Source organism: Miniopterus schreibersii (assembly GCF_964146895.1).
Source record: "Miniopterus schreibersii genome assembly, chromosome: 1".
Classification (NCBI taxonomy): Eukaryota; Metazoa; Chordata; class Mammalia; order Chiroptera; family Miniopteridae; genus Miniopterus; species Miniopterus schreibersii.
In genome coordinates this window covers 60,860,545-60,878,661 of record NC_138101.1, presented here as the reverse complement: position 1 = coordinate 60,878,661, position 18,117 = coordinate 60,860,545, and the positions used below count along the sequence as shown (strand labels likewise).

The 18,117-nt window shown below is 36.8% G+C and overlaps 1 protein-coding gene across 1 annotated transcript; it reads left to right on the top strand.

Moving 5' to 3' along the window:
- The first annotated feature begins 3,485 nt into the window (after positions 1-3,485).
- LAMTOR3 (late endosomal/lysosomal adaptor, MAPK and MTOR activator 3) lies at positions 3,486-17,911 on the top strand. The gene is made up of 7 exons (XM_081131617.1): positions 3,486-3,716; positions 3,998-4,043; positions 5,767-5,801; positions 12,050-12,108; positions 14,155-14,288; positions 15,406-15,469; positions 17,077-17,911. The coding sequence occupies exons 2-7, from the start codon at positions 4,035-4,037 to the stop codon at positions 17,148-17,150; spliced, it is 375 nt and encodes a 124-aa protein (XP_080987743.1). The 5' UTR covers positions 3,486-3,716; positions 3,998-4,034; the 3' UTR covers positions 17,151-17,911.
- The last annotated feature ends 206 nt before the right edge of the window (positions 17,912-18,117 follow it).

Genomic DNA, 18,117 nt, shown 5'->3' with positions numbered 1-18,117 from the left:
AAACTCACTCACTTGCAAACTCACTAGCCCTGAGCTCCAGCGCTGGGGCAGCAGCTTGAAAAGCACCAGGGACATATGGTGATGAGCTGAATTGACTAGCTTCAGGGCAAGGGCTGGAGGGGCAAGGGTCAGGGCAGCTCTCTGGGGATAGCAGTGCTGACAGACACCATTATTCCTTTTTTAAGCCCTCTCACCACAGAGCTGGTAGGTGCAGGAAGAGGCCAAATCTCAGCTCTCCATTAACTTGGCTAACACCATCTGGCCCACCTGATGATTCTCTGAGACCTCAACCCACCCAACTGGTGCACCAGCTCAAACTTCTTCCAGTGGATCCTCCATGCAAGGAGCCTACCTTGGACTATGCGAGGGAATTTCTGAAAATCTCTCAAAGCTCCACAAACCCCAAGCCAGGCAGTAGTGGCATCCAGCCTCAGCCTACTCTCTCCCAGGTGCCTCCAAGCCCAGCACAGGTGGCAGCCAACCACAAATCACTTTGTAACTGCTACCAGGTAGCACCCGTTGGGCAGAGGCAGCAGCTGACCTTGGCCTGCACCAGAACCTTTCCCAAGAGGTCCCAGAATAAATACACCAGTGGCCAGCTTCAGATCACACCAGAGCACCACTCAACCAGCTCCACAAATTATACACCTAGAGGGCACACTCAGCTGTTACCAGAGTCTTGCTAAAGTGAATCCCGCTATGAGGGGGTCAGACTCCAACAACAGCTTACCCACTGTAGTTACAACCATTCCTCACATCCAGTCAACCTAAGGGTTCAATCCCAGACAATGACATGACAACAGCAATCAAGGCTCAAACAGTAGGGCGCACACAACCCACACAAGAGACACCCCTGAGGTATCCAGCTCAGGTGACCAGAGAGACTGTGCCATTGGGTCCCAAAGGGTACATAGTACATAAGGCCAAAACTGGGAGAGGTAGCAGATCTACCTAATTCAGGAAAACACGGAGTCAGCCAATATAAGGAGACAAAGAAACATGTCCCAAATGAAATATGATAAAACTCCAGAGGCAGAGTTCAAAACACTGGTTATAAGGATGCTAAATGAACTTAGGGGAAGAAAAGTTGCACTCACTGAGAATTTCAACAAAGACATAGAAAACATAAAAAATGGAGATAGAAAACAAAAAAGAACCAGTCAGAAGTGAAGAACACAACAACTGAAATGAATAATACATTAGAGGTAATTAACAGGTCAGATGAAGCAGAGGATTGGAATCAGCAATCTGGAAGACATGGTAGTGGAAAACACCCAATTGGTCTCACTGGGATGATCACTTCATAAGTAAATGTCTAATCATTATGTTGTATGCCTAATATATTGTATGTCAACTGACATAGAAAAAAATTAAAAAGAGAAGGTATTACAGGAAAACAAGATTTAAATAGCTAAGGTAGAGTGAAGAGGTTCAGAACATGCCACCCAAAAGTACGCCATTTTGGCATATTGACTATTTTGAGCTGAAAGCACTAAGAAATAGTAGATGCAGGAAGGCCTCTCTGACCTCCCTTTTCTACCTAAAATCAGGTCATAACATTTCACATGAGAACGGTGCCTTCTTCCTAATAGGAAGGTAACATTCCTATCACCAGATACTGGGGATTAATGCTGAAATGGACCTGTATAAACAAACTTACTAAAATAACCCTTACCTCCCATTATTTTCCCCCATATAATAGTCACTGTCCCACAATTATTGCACTAGACTAAGCCCCTTTGTCTTATCACATCCCACAAACTTGTCATCCTTTTTGTAAAAAGGTATAAAAGCTTTTGGGCCTAATGGCTTCTTTGGATCTTCATTTTCCTTCCAAAGACTCCCATGTACATGTAAAAATATATAAACTTGTATGATTTTCCTGTTATCTATGTCAAGTTAATTTAATTCTTAGGCCTAGCCACAAAACCTAAATGGGCAGAAGGAAGCTTTTCCTCCCCTACCTACATAATCATTCCAGATGAAAGGAACCTTCAGAACCAGTGTGAAAAAATAAGTGTCGTGTTGATGGAAGAGTTATGTAATCAATTTGGCTGGAGTATAGGATTCACATTAGAATGAGTTCAGAAGTAAAATAGAATGATACGTTACTGTCAACTTTGCCATTGCCTGCAAAGGTACATCACTAAAAATTTTTTTGAGCAGCAGTAATGTGTATTGTTTTAGGAAAGTTTATCTGGTCATTATTAAGTGGTTTTTGATATAGTCTTACTGAATAGAATGGTTTGAATGAAGAATTGAAAAAAACATAGATACAAACAACATCTATATTGGGAAGAAAAAAGGACACAAGGAAGAAAAGAGTGTAAACATGATACCTAATGGGTAGAATCACAAAACCAATACATAGATGAGGAGAAACACATTGGAAACCTTTTAAAGCTTTTGAGTTAGAGCTGACAGTAAGACATGTATGTAGAAATATCTATACATCATCCAGCAAGCAACTGAAAATATGAACCTAAACTCGGATAAAAGATGCAGATTTAGGACTTACTCTCAGGATACTGTGGAAAGAGGAAAACATAGCAGAGACACCAAAGACAAGCTTGAATGCTATCGTTTAAGAGTTAGGAGACTAAAGAGTAGGTGAGGGCCGGGAATAAGTGGAGCTGTGTCCCAGATGCTAAGACATCAAAAGGATTTAAATAAGGAAGAGGAAGTGACTTTCAATGATGCTCCTTGCTACAGAACTGCTAAGTTCACTTGTAATAATCAAGAGTCACTGGCAACATTTGGGAGCTTTGTAGTCTATCATTTCACCTTCTCAGGAATAACTAGGAAATCAGTATCCAACTCAATTCACCACGTCTTGGGCCACAGTTCACTCTTTTTGTACTCTTGCTAGGGACTGGAGTTGAAGATCAGTTGTAAGCAAGTTCCCGTAAACCTCATTTTCCTGCTCCCTGCTACAGGTTTTTGTTAAATGTGCCAACAGGCAAGGCTCCAAACAAAAAAGTAGTAAGGGGATTCCTTACAGGCACAGTCTTCTAATTCCAGAGCCCGTGAAAGAAGGTTGTCCAAAGTCTGCATATGTTGAGGTGCACAGATAACAGAGAAGCCCAGGAGGCCGTGGCTCCTCAGTTCAACCTAGACAAGGCCATGAGTAAAGGGCAGAGGGTGGCAGACGGAGAAACCAAGAGACTAGGAAAGTGGGGACTGATTTGGGGACTTGTAATAACGGGCAATCTAGTGCTGGCTGATCAGACTGTAACACCACCCCTTCACCTTATTTCAACTAAAGAAAAGGTTTTAAGATACCGGACCCCGAAAAAATAATGAAAAATCATACACTCCGTACAAAAAAATGTCTTCTGGCAGGCTTTTCCCAGGGCGGGGTTCGACGCAGCCATCTCGGGCGAATCCTCCACCGCCGGCGTCCCAACGGCCTAAGGCCCGGAGTCGGCGCAGGCGCAGGAGGCAGCAGCGGGCGGAGGGCCCCAGGCGGAGGGGGTGGGGCGGAGGGGGCGGGGCGGGGGGCGTCGCGCCGCCGCGCGCTCCGGGATTCGCAGCACCTCCCCGGAAATCCTGTGTCACCAGGCTTCCCCGGCGTAGATAGTGCTTCCTGGAGCTTGAGGAGGTCGCAAGTCATGTGACAGAGGCTGCCGAGGAACCTGTCGTTGGAGCGTCCCTGAAGTGGCAGCAGACAGCCGCGAACGCTGCTGCCCGGAGGACCAGGCCGCCCAGGAAGCCGGGTAACTGGGCCACTTTGACAGCTGCTCAGGCCTAGGCCCGAGGGGACGCCCCTTCCCCTTTCCGTTGGGTTTAGCTCCCGGGGGCTGGGGAGGTGGAGTGGGCTAAGGCAACCGGCTCCCCAAGTCGGTATCTGGAAACTCCGACTCCCTTCGGTGTCTGCGAGTCCTAGAGGCGTGGATTCTTGCGGGACTCCGACGGGCTCACCCTGCTTGGTCGGGTGGGGGTGGGGGTGGGGAGCGGGGAGCCTTGGCGGGGGAGTCACCAGGAGTTTCTTTTTCAGGCGTGGATATTGAACCTGCTGGAGAAAGGGGTTCGTCATGGCGGATGTGAGTTAACAGCCCCAGCACAAGAGGAAGGAAAGGGTGGAGAGTTTGGAGGAGACTCCTGGGCGGGGAGAGGTAGCGCTTCCCAAGTAGAAATTTGTTTGGTTTTGCCCCTTCCCTTAATTATTTTCTCTGGGCTCTGCAGTGAGAGACTAATATGAATTGATTTGCTGGGATCCCGAGTGGGGCCTGGAATGGGGGTGGAGGACACCAAGGTGCCTGTTCCCACTCCCCAAATCCTGTGGACATAAGAGGCTCTGAACATTTACCATTTGAGTTTTTAAATTGTGGTTTGCTGCTTCGCTGATGAGTAGCAACTTTTTAAAAAGAAAGGCAGAATATTACTAGTAGAATGAATAGTCTAAGCCGACTTAGCGGGATAGGAAAGAGGTATATATGGAGGAGCTGTGAATAGTCCAGTTTAGCTGGGGCTAAGGATATGTATGAGGGAAGTGGTGGGAATCAGGGCTGTAAATTAGTCATAGGCCATATTGTAGTCTCTCAAACGTCTAAAGAATTTGTACATAATTCATTATGCAGTTGAAAGCCAGTCAAACATTGGTTCTCAACCTTGTTTGCACAGGGAGTCATCTGGGGAGCACCTTCAACCCAAGCGTTAGTGTGTGTGTTTATTAACGCTTCTCATGTTATCCCTAGCCAAGGTTGAGAATCACTGCAGCTATGGCTTTAGAGGAGAAAATACAACTCTTGGCACTGTGTAGAACTGCGTGGGATAGAAACATGAAACCAGTTAGTGCAAGTCATAAATAATAAAATGAAAATAAACCATAATGTCAGTTGAAAAGAAGAGATCAGTTTAGAAACATTTGACTTAACAAGTGATTTAAAAGTGAAAAATGTGAGGTTAGGGTTAACTATTGCTCTTAGTTTCAAACCTGAATAGCGGGGTTGGTAGCAAGAACAAAATGATTGAGGAAATTTGGATTTTAGATGACACCGTGATAATTTGAGATTTTTTTATGTATGTTTAAAATGAGAGCAAAGATAAACTGGTGGTGATAACATCAAATAAAATGAACATTTAGGTTTGGGTTATTGTAGGGGTTAGAGATTCAAAACAACAGGTATCTAATTTACCTGTGCAGAGCTCATAATTGATACCTGACTATCAGTGAAATACCCCAGATGAAAGAGCGTAATGAGACAAAATAGTCATCTATTTCTTTTGTCCTAATTATGTTCCATGCTATACACGTGACATACAATGTCATGTGTTTAGTCATGTGAGAAAATTGAATTTCAGAGAAGTAAATCAACTTACCCAGGATTGTTCAAGTAATGTAACAAAATCTGTATATAGATGTGAAAAGATGTTCGTAATATATTCTCAAGTGAGCACAACAGTAATAACAGGATATGAAATAATATGAAAGTATGATCTAATTTTATAGCTAATATATATTTGTGCTTTCCATTTCCAGATATGCTAATCAGTTTACTTGTATCTTCTCAAAAAACTTTAAAAACAATAGTATGACCTAAGTCTGCTATTGTACCTGCTCAGCAAATAATGAAACTGAGGCTTAGAGAAAAGGGTTAACTTGCTTCAGGTCACACAACTAGTGTCAAAATCAGAAAGAAAAAGGAAATAGAAGCAAGAAACGTTATGAATGATGACTTAAGGTACCTGAAATGTGAATAGGACAGGATCTAGAGAATTAGTAAAAGGCATGTTATTATATGATTTTTTAATACTCTCTTTCAGGACCTAAAGCGATTCCTGTATAAAAAGTTACCAAGGTAAAAAGTTATTCATTTGTCATTAAATAAATTCTGTATAACATGTTAATTTTATGTAGTATTTTGCTTCTTGCTATTTTAAACTAATATTGTGTGTATATTATGCTATTGTTTAGCATTTTAAATACCTAAACACAGCCCTAGGTGGCATAAATGTTGTCCTTTGAATTTGCAGATAAATAACATGGGGCCTAGAGAGATTACAAGACTTAATCTAAAGTTAAACAACTAGTGGAAACCAGGGCGCTAGAACTCAGATTTCTTGCCACATTAAAGTTCTTTCAAATACACTATCAGTTTACTGGTTTTACTTTGAAGTAGTTACAGTAATTTTAAGGGGAAAAGAACGAAAAACTTGTCTTTACTATTAATATTACTTTTAAGACCTAATTGTCGAATGTATGCATAACCCAAAAAGCTCGACCTAGGAGCACTTCATACTTAGAACACTCACAAGACTATCTTTTGCCTGCACACAGTCCATTTGATGTACCATTTTATAAATTAGGCTCTGTGTTGAAGAGAGCAAATTTCATTTAGAATTTTTACTGATTGAAATGACTTTGTCACTTGAGTTGAATTAAAATTCACATTTAGTTTAATGTAAAATGATACCTTAGAGTTAAAGGCATGAAAGAGAAGAATGTAACCTGAGACATCCATTTCCATATTCCAGAATAACTGAATAACCTTTGAGATAGCATAGCAGAATATGTTATTTTAAAAATTTCTTCAGTTTTATTATTTCTTATTCTCCAAATCTGTTTTCACTTAGAAAGATTTTAGATGTCACTTTATTTCTGTACGTGGGAAAAAGATCTCTTTGGATTTTTTCTTGAATTGTTTGGTGTGACTTTCCTATTTACTGGTGCCTTTACTCTGATTATAGACTACTAGATATTATTGATATCTTCTGGTTTTGATTTATCTATATTTTTCTTACATATTCAGGAAGAAAGCACTATTGAAGTATTAAATGATTTTTTGTTATCATTGATTTTATGTTAATATGATACTTAAATTTATTTTTACTCTTTTCCTCCTAGTACTGGCAAACTAAACACAAGCTGCTGTTTCTGTTCTCAACCTAATGCGGGGCACTACAGGCAGTCCTAGCTGCACAACACTGCAGCGTCATAAAAATGACCCCACAAGCTGAAACTGACCAAAGCAATTTCAGTAATCAGTGGAAAAAATTACAGTTATTTTGTAACGTTTAAAAGTTTTTTATCACACTTTGGCTGGTGTGTGGCTCGGTTGGTTAGAGCATCATCTTGTACACCAAAAGATTGCAGGTTTGGCTCCCAGTCAAGGCACATACCTAGGTTCCAGGTTCTGTCCCGGTCAGGGTGGGGTGAGTTCTGGAGGCAACTGATCAGTGTTTCTCACATTGATGTCTGTCCTGTCTCTGCCTCTGCCCCTCCCCTTCTCTCCCTCTCTCTCCCTCTGTCTCTCTCTGTGTCTCTTTCTCCCTCTCTCTCTCTCCCTCCCCTCCCTTCCCCTCTCTCTGAAATCAATATACATATCCTCTGGTGAGGATTAAGTAAAAATAAAATTTAAAAAGTTTTTATCAAAACATTAAAACCTCTATTGTTGGTTATATTTAGGGTACTGGAAGGAAATACTAAAATTAATATTCGCTTAATACACTATACTTTAAAATAGTAGAAACATTGAGAATTAGAGTATATTTCTTTGTAAAAAACTTATCAGTATTTTTTGAACAGTGTTGTTTGAACAGTGTTTGCCTACTTATTTCCATATACCTTAAGATACATGAAAGCTAAGTCCTTAAGATAAGGAACAGGCAGCTTTTCTGTGCCGTGGCAAATTGGCATACTCCTAAGTTTGGAGCAGCTTTCAACATTTTGTCCAGTGTTGTGAAACATCTCTGAGAGTTCTCGAATGTGAAGTTTTTGCCAGTGTTACTTCCTCTGGGACATCGTTATCCTTTTCAGCACAGCCACTTTTCTCATTTATGTCAGTCAGTTCACCTTCACTAAGTTCTTCTGGCTGCGCATTTCATGCAGAACAATTTCTTTTTTAACTCCATTTACTTTCTATTCAGATTTCACTTCCAACATTATCACTTTTCATTTCCTTGCTATATTTCATCTTTATTTGCCTTATTTCAGTTATTTTTTTAATATCACTGAATAAAGAGATAAAACTAGATGCTTTGTACTCTGCGTAAACTGAACAGATGCTCAGTGACCAATCACCAACACTCGTTGAAGAAAGTGTTGTGACTGGTTATTGATCACAATGTGTGTCTGTTATATACAGTTATTTACATAGTGATTTGTGAACTAAAGAGTTAGCTAAGTTTGTACTTTATGCAGTTATTCAGTTAATATACCATACTTACTGAAATTTGACCCATGCTGTTGAGGGGGGATGTTGTTATTTAGCTAAAGTAATAATTAAAATGTTTCCAAAATGGAGCTTTACCAAAATGAAGGCTTTCTGTATTTATTTGTATTTGCCTTGCTAGAAGCTTAGCATATTGAAAGGATGCTAAAATTGTTGATGGGAGGGGGGAAATATCACACCGATGACAAAATACAGAAATGGAAGCATAGCTGATATTTGTAAAAAGGATATTTGTAAAAACACAATGATAATCTTTTCATAATGGAAGAAAGAGGATTAGTACCATTTCGTGTGTTTTTCGTGATGACTGAGGCCAGTTTGTTTATTTTTATTTTTTTTAAAATATATTTTCATTGATTTCAGAGAGGAAGGGAGAGGGAGAAAGAGATAGAAACATCAGTGATGAGAGAGTCATTGATTGGCTGACTGAGGCCAGTTTAATTCATATTCTTAACCATTCCTTCTTAAAGGTAGGCATATTGCATCTCAAGAGCTAAAAGAATGAAGAAATAATATTTTTGAACACTTCTAAAGAAAATATTAGAATACACACATTGACTTATTGCTAGATGTATGTAAGTTAAGGGGTTCTACACAGGCAGCCTAGCTTCAGAGCTGTGGGTCTCATGCTTTTAATTATATTGCTGTGCCTCTCAACCAAATCAGATAGCTACAAATACTAATGGAATATGGTTTAGTTTTGTTTTTTTAATTCTCTGTTAACTATAGTTCTTGGATTTGTATTTTTAAATCTAGTTGTGACACAAGCAGCCTCAGGCTTAAATAATCACAACTTTGTGTTTTAAAATAACCAAATGTTTCATCATTATATGAATAAAACTAAGTGTGATATCTTTGATTACTAATGTAACATTTGCTTTTTTCAGGGAATAAAAATGTTTTAGTAAGCTTAAGATTTAGAATTTTGTAGAATATTTCATAAAATTTATTTGTTCTAAAAGGATAGTGTACCTACCTCTCAATGCATCATAGTTATTTTCAACTGTTAGTAAAAGTCTATTCATGTTATTCTTTATTGACTATGTGTAGAATGGGAAACACCTTTTATATTTGTGACCTAATTTCTTAAGTGGTTACTTTAAGTACATGAGTAACTTTTCTACTTTGTTGGACAGTTATCTCTGTGAATTTGAAATCCCTTAAAAAGAAGGTCTTTTTATTTCTACCTCCTTTTTTGATGTATTAGTTGGCATTTAAATTAATTACTATGAAAAGCAAAAAAGGTACCTATGGTGACACAGATTTTTAAACATTTTTGTAGTACTCTTCACCTGTTTTTTAATTTGCTTATTTTTTGAGTAGGCAATACATTCATAAAGTTCAATATTCAAAAGTTAATTGAAGGACATAGAGTGAGAAGTTTGCCATTACTGCCCTTCAGCCACATAGTTTTCCTCTCACAGGCACCCATTGTTACCTACAGGCAAACATATATAAACATAGCTATTTACGTGTATACACAGACGTCTCAGACTACTACAACAAAGTACAAATACATTGGATATTTTTTATATGTAAATGACCGAAATTTATTTCTCCTAGTTCTGGAGTCTGGAAGTCAGAGCTTAGGGTACCAGAATGGTTGGGTTCTAGTGAAGGCCCTCTTTTGGGTTGCAGATTGCAGACTTCTCATATTTTCACATGGGAGGAAGGCTAGCTAGCTAGCCTCTTATAAGTGCACTAAGTACATTCATGAGGGCTCCACCCTCATGGCCTAATTACCTCCCAAAGGCCCCACCTCCAAATACCATCACATTGGGATTAGAGTTTCAATATATGAATTTCGGGGAGGCAACAAAACGTTTAATCTATTAATCTATTGCAACATACACACATGTATGCCTACATGTGTTGTTATATAAGTTGCTTCTTGTACACACTATTCTAAACCATGTGTTTTTTCACTTAACATCTGTAACTTTGAGATAGTCCTTCCCAGTACATAAAGAGCTGCTGCTTTGCTGCAGAGTATTCCATTGCATATGTGTATCATAACTTTTTTAACTTGTTCTTTTTGATGGATAGGTAGGTTTCCAGTCTTTTTCTATTTTAAGAGATGGTGCTATTGATAACTGCACAAAGTGATGTGTGGGTGTCAAAGTATCTATAGGATATATTTTTATATAACCTAGTTTTTAACTTAGAAGAATATATTGGCTTGGTGTTTTTTAAAAATATGTCTTTATTGATTTCAGAGAGAAGAAGGGAGAGGGAGAGAAAGATAGAAACATCAATGATGAGAGAGTCATTGATCAGCTGCCTCCTGTATGCCCCCTACTGGGGTTTGAGCCCAAAAGCCAGGCATGTGCCCTGAACAGGAATCGAACCTCGATCTCCTGGATCGTAGGTTGATGCTCTACTGCTGACCTACACAGGCCGGGCAAGAATATATTGTTTTATGTATTAAGCACATAGGGTATATTTCAATCCATAGATAATTTTAGCATTGAGTGATAATAGAAAATAATACTAGTAAATATACAGAATTGTTTCATCATTCTTATTTTTGATATGAGGCAGATAAATGACTTTTAACATTTTCTCCTCAGATTGCAATAACATTTCTCTGAGTTAAACATTTTTGACAATGACATTTTTAAAAATATAGTTTCAGTATCCTAAGTTAATATAAATAGTCTTCATTCCTAAGTTAAAATATTAAGGTTAACATAATAAAGAATGGATAATTCTGGGTTATATAGTAGGAATATTGAGCATATTTCTGAGTTGCAACCTACGTATGTTACAACATAGTTACAAGGCTCTAGGTTTTGCATAAATATTGAAAGTTCAAGAATGTTTCCTCATTCTAAATTTTAGCACTATACTTTTGTGCTCTAAGAATTCTCACTAATAATTTAATACTTAAACTGCACTGATAAATTATGTCATTGTGCCAGGGTGCACAAATGATACCCTGATATTAGTAATAATATTTTTAATGTAAACTATAAACCTCTACATGTTTTATTTTATTAAATTTCACAATAGTCAAAAAGTACACTTATCCCCATTTTTAGATTGTTAACTAAGGCTTGGAGAGGTTTTATAACTGGGCCACAGTAGCATAAATAGTGAGCAGGAGAGCCTGGATAGAACCCAGGTCTTCATAACTTCACAGGTGACCATTCTGCTTACTGATCCTTATATAAGCATGGCTGAAAGGATTGCTGTGTGACCTTCATTATTCCTGTCTAGTTCCTTCAGCTTAGAATGATCTTTTTGCCCTTCTCTTAATCAGCGCCATAACATCTAAGCTAAGCTATCACTTTCTCAGGGAAGCCTTCCCTGTGACCCACCTGTCTAAATCAGCCCTCCCTGTTATAAGCTCTCATATCCCTACAGATCACTTAATGGCACTTGCCACAATTTTAGTTTTATATTAGTGTGGGATTATTTAATTGATAGCCACTCTACTTTTAGATTGTAAGTTTTGTGAAGGCAGTGACTGTTTATTTTTACTTAGCATGGTATTATAAATATTTAGTGCCACAAATATTGAGCACTTATTAGAATGAATGAAGGAAAAAGTCTGTCTTTGTCACTGTATCCACTGCCCATAACTTGTCATACTTTTGTAAACCATAGAATAATTAGCAATTTTAATGGAGAATCAGCTATGTTTTTTAGCTCTTCATCAATAAACTACATAAAATTGAGAAGATTATAAACGTGTCAGTGATACACATTCATGTAATTTATGGAAGAATTTTTTAAAACTCTTCCATATTCTGTCAAGAATTGAGTTTCCATGGTTTTTTCAGAAATATATGTGAAAATTGCCATTATGACTTTGAGGTACATATTTTCAGAAAGTAAAATGTTTTATAATTTTAACTTTTTTTCCTTTCTAGTGTTGAAGGGCTCCATGCTATTGTTGTGTCAGACAGAGACGGAGTGCCTGTTATTAAAGGTAAAACTGAGCACTTAATATGCTCATGTCATGATTGCTTTAGAATAAAAAATGTACTTATATCTGAGTAGTGCAGAAGCAAGCATATAAACCCATTTCAGTAAATTTAGGAGATGGTGGAAATGTTTGCTTTTGTATTTTGAAGCCTGTGTTGAAACTTATTACATGTTAAATGTATCATGTTACCATTCAGAGCTTAAGCATGGATTTAATCACAGACCTAGTTTCCCATTAAAGCCATTTTATGGTGTAATATAAACCATTAGTAGATCTAAGTGATGAGGCTGGGTATGTACGCAGCTAGGTATGTTATACACAAAGACTCTCCACTCCCCCGTGATTTTATATATATATATATATAATCAGTAGTTTTAGGATAAACATCCATACATTTGAATCAACATATATTGGTTGTTTTTGTTTAATCTTTCTTGATTTTCTACTACTTTACTGGAAATAAGACCTTTTTTTTTAAATCCTCAGCTGAGGATATTTTTTCCATTGCTTTTCAGTGGAAGGGAGGGGAGAGAGAGAAAGAGAGAGAGAAACATCAATGTGAGAGAGACACACCAATTAGTTGCCTCCCACATGAGCCCTGACCAGAGCTGGGGATGAGCCTGCAACCGAGGTACGTGCCCTTGACCAGAATGGAACCCGGGACCCTTCAGTCCACAGACCGATGCTCTAACCACTGAGCCAAACCAGCCAGGGCCTGAAATAAGATTTTCAAAAACTTTTAACTTCACAGTTACTTTAGTTAACCAGAATCTAGCAAGAATTTTTTACCTGAAGAAGAACTCACCAAAAAAAAAAAAAGACATTCATACCTGATTTTAGCCCTTTTTTTTCTTTCTTTTTTTTTTAAGTGTATATGGTGTCACAGCCAGTCTATAGTAACACTTTTACTCCTGTCTGGTATCATCAGAATGGATGTGTATAGTTATACTGTGACACTGTAATAGCTTTACCAAAAAGAAAGATTAAATCATGTTCTGTACATTTTGTTGCCAATTAATTTTCTACTTGGGTTGTCATATATGTCAGGTAATTTTAGACTTTTAGAGTTGGAAGGAAGCTTAGAAATCAATTAATTTAGTTCTGTTTTATAAACGAAGATGATCAAGTGCAAAGGGTACATTGTCATTCCAGAGTTGCAATGTGAGTCAGTGACAAAATAATATTAGAGCCTATCATCTCCTGATGTATGATCCAGTGTGCTTTCTAACTTACCATAAAACATAGGTGGCTATGGGCAAGTCACTTGCCTTTTCTTAGTTTTGTAATGAAGACTTTAAACAAAATAATGTCAGAGATTTGCCCAGCTCTGATGTTCTTTCCGAGGATCTCTGTGTCAAAGCCTGAAGCTTATACAGCTTAACTTCTTGACTTTAATGAGTGAAGGAAAATAGATGGCCAGCTGAAGAATTATTAATATCTGTAAGCAATACTACTGTGGGTTTTATGAGAGCAAAGTTTTCTGAAGCTTTTTTTTTATTCTAGCTTGGCTGTCAGTTAACCAGAATATTCAGTTTATTAAATGTACTGATTGCCCTGGTTGGGTAGCTCACTTGGTTAGAGCATCTTCCCAATACACCACCAAGGTTGCGGGTTTGCTATCCAGTCAGGGCACATACAAGAAGCAACCAGTGAATGCATAAATAAGTGGAATAACAAATCAATGTTTCTTTCTCACTCTCCCTCCCTCCCTCCCCTCCTCCCTCTAAATTCAATAAATAAAAATATATAAATGTACTGATTAATCAGTGCTTCAAGGTAGGTAGATATTAAAGAAGTATAAACATTTAGTATTCTTTTTAAAAATTAAAAAATATTGTGAGAATCATTTTTCCCTTAGTTATGATCCATCACTCAACTTCTGAGCAGCTTTTCACACCTAAATTAATGAGACCCAATTAGTGATGTGATTTTAAATATTAGAAGCAGAACTCTTATGCTTGATATTTTTACAGATATATGTTAAAGGTGCTGTAAATCTTTCTACCACGTCTGCTACATCATTTTTACTTTGATCATTTGTATTTTCAGTGGCCAATGATAATGCTCCAGAGCATGCTTTGAGACCTGGTTTCTTATCTACTTTTGCCCTTGCAACAGACCAAGGGAGCAAACTTGGACTTTCAAAAAATAAAAGTATCATCTGTTACTACAATACCTACCAAGTAAGTTCATAACAATCAAATGGTTTGCTGATTTCATTATTATTGTTTTGTTTTCTATATAAAATAGCTTGTGTTTTCATTCTGATTTGAGTTTTGAAGGGGGTAGAATTTTAAAATCTTAGCCTTCAAATTGGTTATGTTAAACTATAGTGATTTTCTTCACATTTTATACCAGGAATTAATTACTGTGGAAAAGTAGTTAAAAAGGTGTAATAATAAAGTACATGATATCCAGAAAAGGGTAAATCAGGTCTCTATTACCTCCAGTAGATGGTGCCCTTAGCTTAACTATGATTTCTCAAATGACAGTTGTGGTGGTATGACAGAGAAAAATTTATCTTGAAAGTCAAATGATAAGTTATTAAATTTGTTATTTCAACTAATTCCTTTATTTGGTTTGAAATACACACACACACACATATATATATATATAAAAAATAAGTGAGGTTATTATTTGTGGTAAAGAAATTAGTTGCTACATACTTCTTGATCTCCAGCTGTATTTTCTTTAGAATAAATTAATCACTTATTAGAGCATTCCTTACCAGAGTATGGCTTATGTACTACTGATGATACACAGGTAACATCTTTTTATTTTTAAAGTGTATATTTTAATGTGTATTGGACAAAAGATAACCAGCCTATCCAACCTTTAACTTTACTGATAAGGATTAGATTGAAGCTAAGTTAAAGATAGTTTATGTAAAGTTAATTTAAATTTGTTTAAATTATAGTGTACATAGGCAGAAAAATCATAAAGCTACAGCTACTTGAATGACTGAGAAATAGTTCCTTTAGCCATTTAATTATTAAATTTTTATTGAGCCCTTACTGTGTAATTGACACTGCTGGTTTTTAGAGATAAAAAGATGAAGACATAGTCTCACCTTAAAAACTTTTCAGGCTAAATAGTATTGTCTCTAAGAGAGCATCAATTACTCTATTTTATGGAAATATTTGTTTTCAGCTCTTTCATATTTTATGATGTAACACCATGAAGTTGGGCTGGTGTCTTATACATTGACCATTTAAAAGTTTTTTAAAAGATTAAGATAGTTAATTGAATTATATTGCCTTTTCACAGTACAATAGTATTTAGATCTTATTTTCTTTTTAGGTGGTTCAATTTAATCGTTTACCTTTGGTGGTGAGTTTCATAGCCAGCAGCAATGCCAATACAGGTATGTTTTAATTACCTTAAATGCAGCTTTTAATTCTTTATCTTTTTTTTTTTTTAAATATATCTTTATTGATTTCAGAGAAAGGAAAGGAGAGGGAGAGATAGAAACATCAATGATGAGAGAGTCATTGATCAGCTGCCTCCTGCACGCTCCGCAACCCGGGCATGTGCCCTGACCGGGAATCGAACCCCAGTCACCTGGATCCTAGGTTGACGCTCAACCGCTGAGCCACGCCTGGCCGGGCTAATTCTTTATAATACTATATCTAAGCAGTCTAATATGATAGTAGGAGTAGATTTAGGATAAAACAAACCCTGAATTTGTGGGCCATGTCCACAGTCTAGTCTTTGCTCTCCGAAAAAGTAACTTCTCTGTTTTCCATATCTGTGTAATGGAGCTAATATCTACTTGTGTGGGTAAGCTATCCTTTAAGATAAAAAATAAATTTAAATGTTAACTTTACCTTGAACGCTATGTCTTGCTCACATTAAAACAGCTTTAGAAAACCCAAAGAGTAGAGAACCAAACAAAACAAATAAAATGGCCAAGGATGAGTTAAATTCCATAGAGACCAATCTGTGAGAATTTGTTAAAGTTTGAAGGGTAGTGAGCATGGTAACTGTGAAGACTGCGAATAGGATGAATATAATTGCTTTGTTCTTGAGGGTTAAAAAACTGAAAACAAAGACTAGGAAGCTGTACTTTCCATAGAGGATAGTAAGATCCTAATTATATCCAGTAGCCTTCACTGGGTATTTTTGTGTAAAGTAACAGTATTTAGTTGAATTGTATTTTTTTACTCTCTTTGGATAAGGTATTTTTTTTAAGGTCTGTCTCCTTCAGATTTGACCTCTCTTTAGAATGGTTATACGTTCCCTTTTTGTTTTTTTTCTTTCCAAGCTGTTTGAGCAAATTCTGTTTCCATCTATGTCACTGAAGCCAGTCCTTAGATTGCTGATCTTTAAAATGAGGGGTTTAGATTTGATGATCTATTAGCGCTCTTCCATTTCTACATGTTTTGAAGCTATAAAATATATATGTGAAAAAACTTCATAAATTACACAGAAGTGGGCAAAAGTAGGTTTGCTGTAAACCTACTGTTGCCCACCCCTGTATAGGATAGTAGTAGTGCCAATATTTTAAGTAAACCTCAATTGTGATAAATTACCACCACATACTAAGTCATTGTTTGTTATAAATTATGATGTACAGAATTACATTTTAGTACTTAGCACATTTTCTTGAGAATCCCAGATCCTTTAAATGTTGTGTGAGATGGGAAGATCTTTATTTATTTGAACATAAAATAAGTAGTGTCTAAAATGTATAGCCTTTCATTCAGGTAAACTAAAGGAGAAGCTAAATATGCTAATTTCTAGATAGGTTGTCTTCCAGAGTCATTGAACTTTCTTTAAACATATAAGTATATGTATAATGATTATGAATTTTTTGGTTACTTTACTTTGAATTAGAATATTTTAGTTACAGGAAATAAACTATGTCTCATTTACATTTTAGTAACAATTTCAATAAAAGGGAATTTAAGTCAAAGACTTTTCAGGAACATTTTTTCTAATGTTCTAATTTTCTTAATCTCTTTATTCTAGGACTAATTGTAAGCCTAGAAAAGGAACTGGCTCCATTATTTGAAGAACTGAGACAAGTTGTAGAAGTTTCTTAATATGACAGCGGTTTTTTGTCTACCTGTCTTCATTATAACCGACACAATATCTAGCAATCTTGATACCACAACAATATTGTGTCCATGTACTCAAGAAAGGGCCCCTTTTCTACCTTACACTAAAGAAAGAGTCTATAGATACAATTTATGGACAGATTGATATCTTTTCTTATATAGGTCTTATTTACTGAGATCTGGGGATACCACAGAAATGGTTCAGTCTATCACAACTCCCATGGAGTTAGTCCAGTCACCACATCTGCATGAGATTCTATTGGGTGGGTCAGAATCAAAATGGTACTTTGATCCACGTGAGCCATGAAATGCTCCCCCTTGTACATTCTGCCAGGCCTGCAGAATGAAGCAGATCCTTTTTATTATGAATAATAATAATGACATATTTTTTTCATATTGTTTTATTTCTTTGCACTGAGTGTGGGGATGATAAAATGGCTTAGTAAAAGTAATAAAATCAGTACAATCACTAACTTAACTGTGTATATGTTATTTTGCAGTATAGATGAATATTACTAATTGATCTGATTCTTCTCAGAGGGTGCTGCTGTTTAATGAAAAAGGTAGCTAATATTCCCCCCTCTGCTTTCTGTAACCAATCAGTGTTTTAATGTTTGTGTATTCTTTATAAAATTTAGATGTGATTCATTATTGAACTGTTTCCAATATTGGTATATATGTAAACATGATACTACAGCCTTTTTTCCCAATACATGAGTATAAATAAAATAGTATTTTTAAAGGTATAGTTTGAGCACTATATAGTTTTTTTCCCCCCAGACTACTTTCAGAAGTTTAAGGATATAATTATTTAATTCACTCTTTCAACCACATGAATAAGTAGCGAGTGTTTCTTGTGTATGTGGGTTTGGAGATGGTTTTACTTAGCATAAACTGTCAGTTGGAAAACAAATATTCATGAGCCTAATTTAATCTCTGAAATTGGTATCAT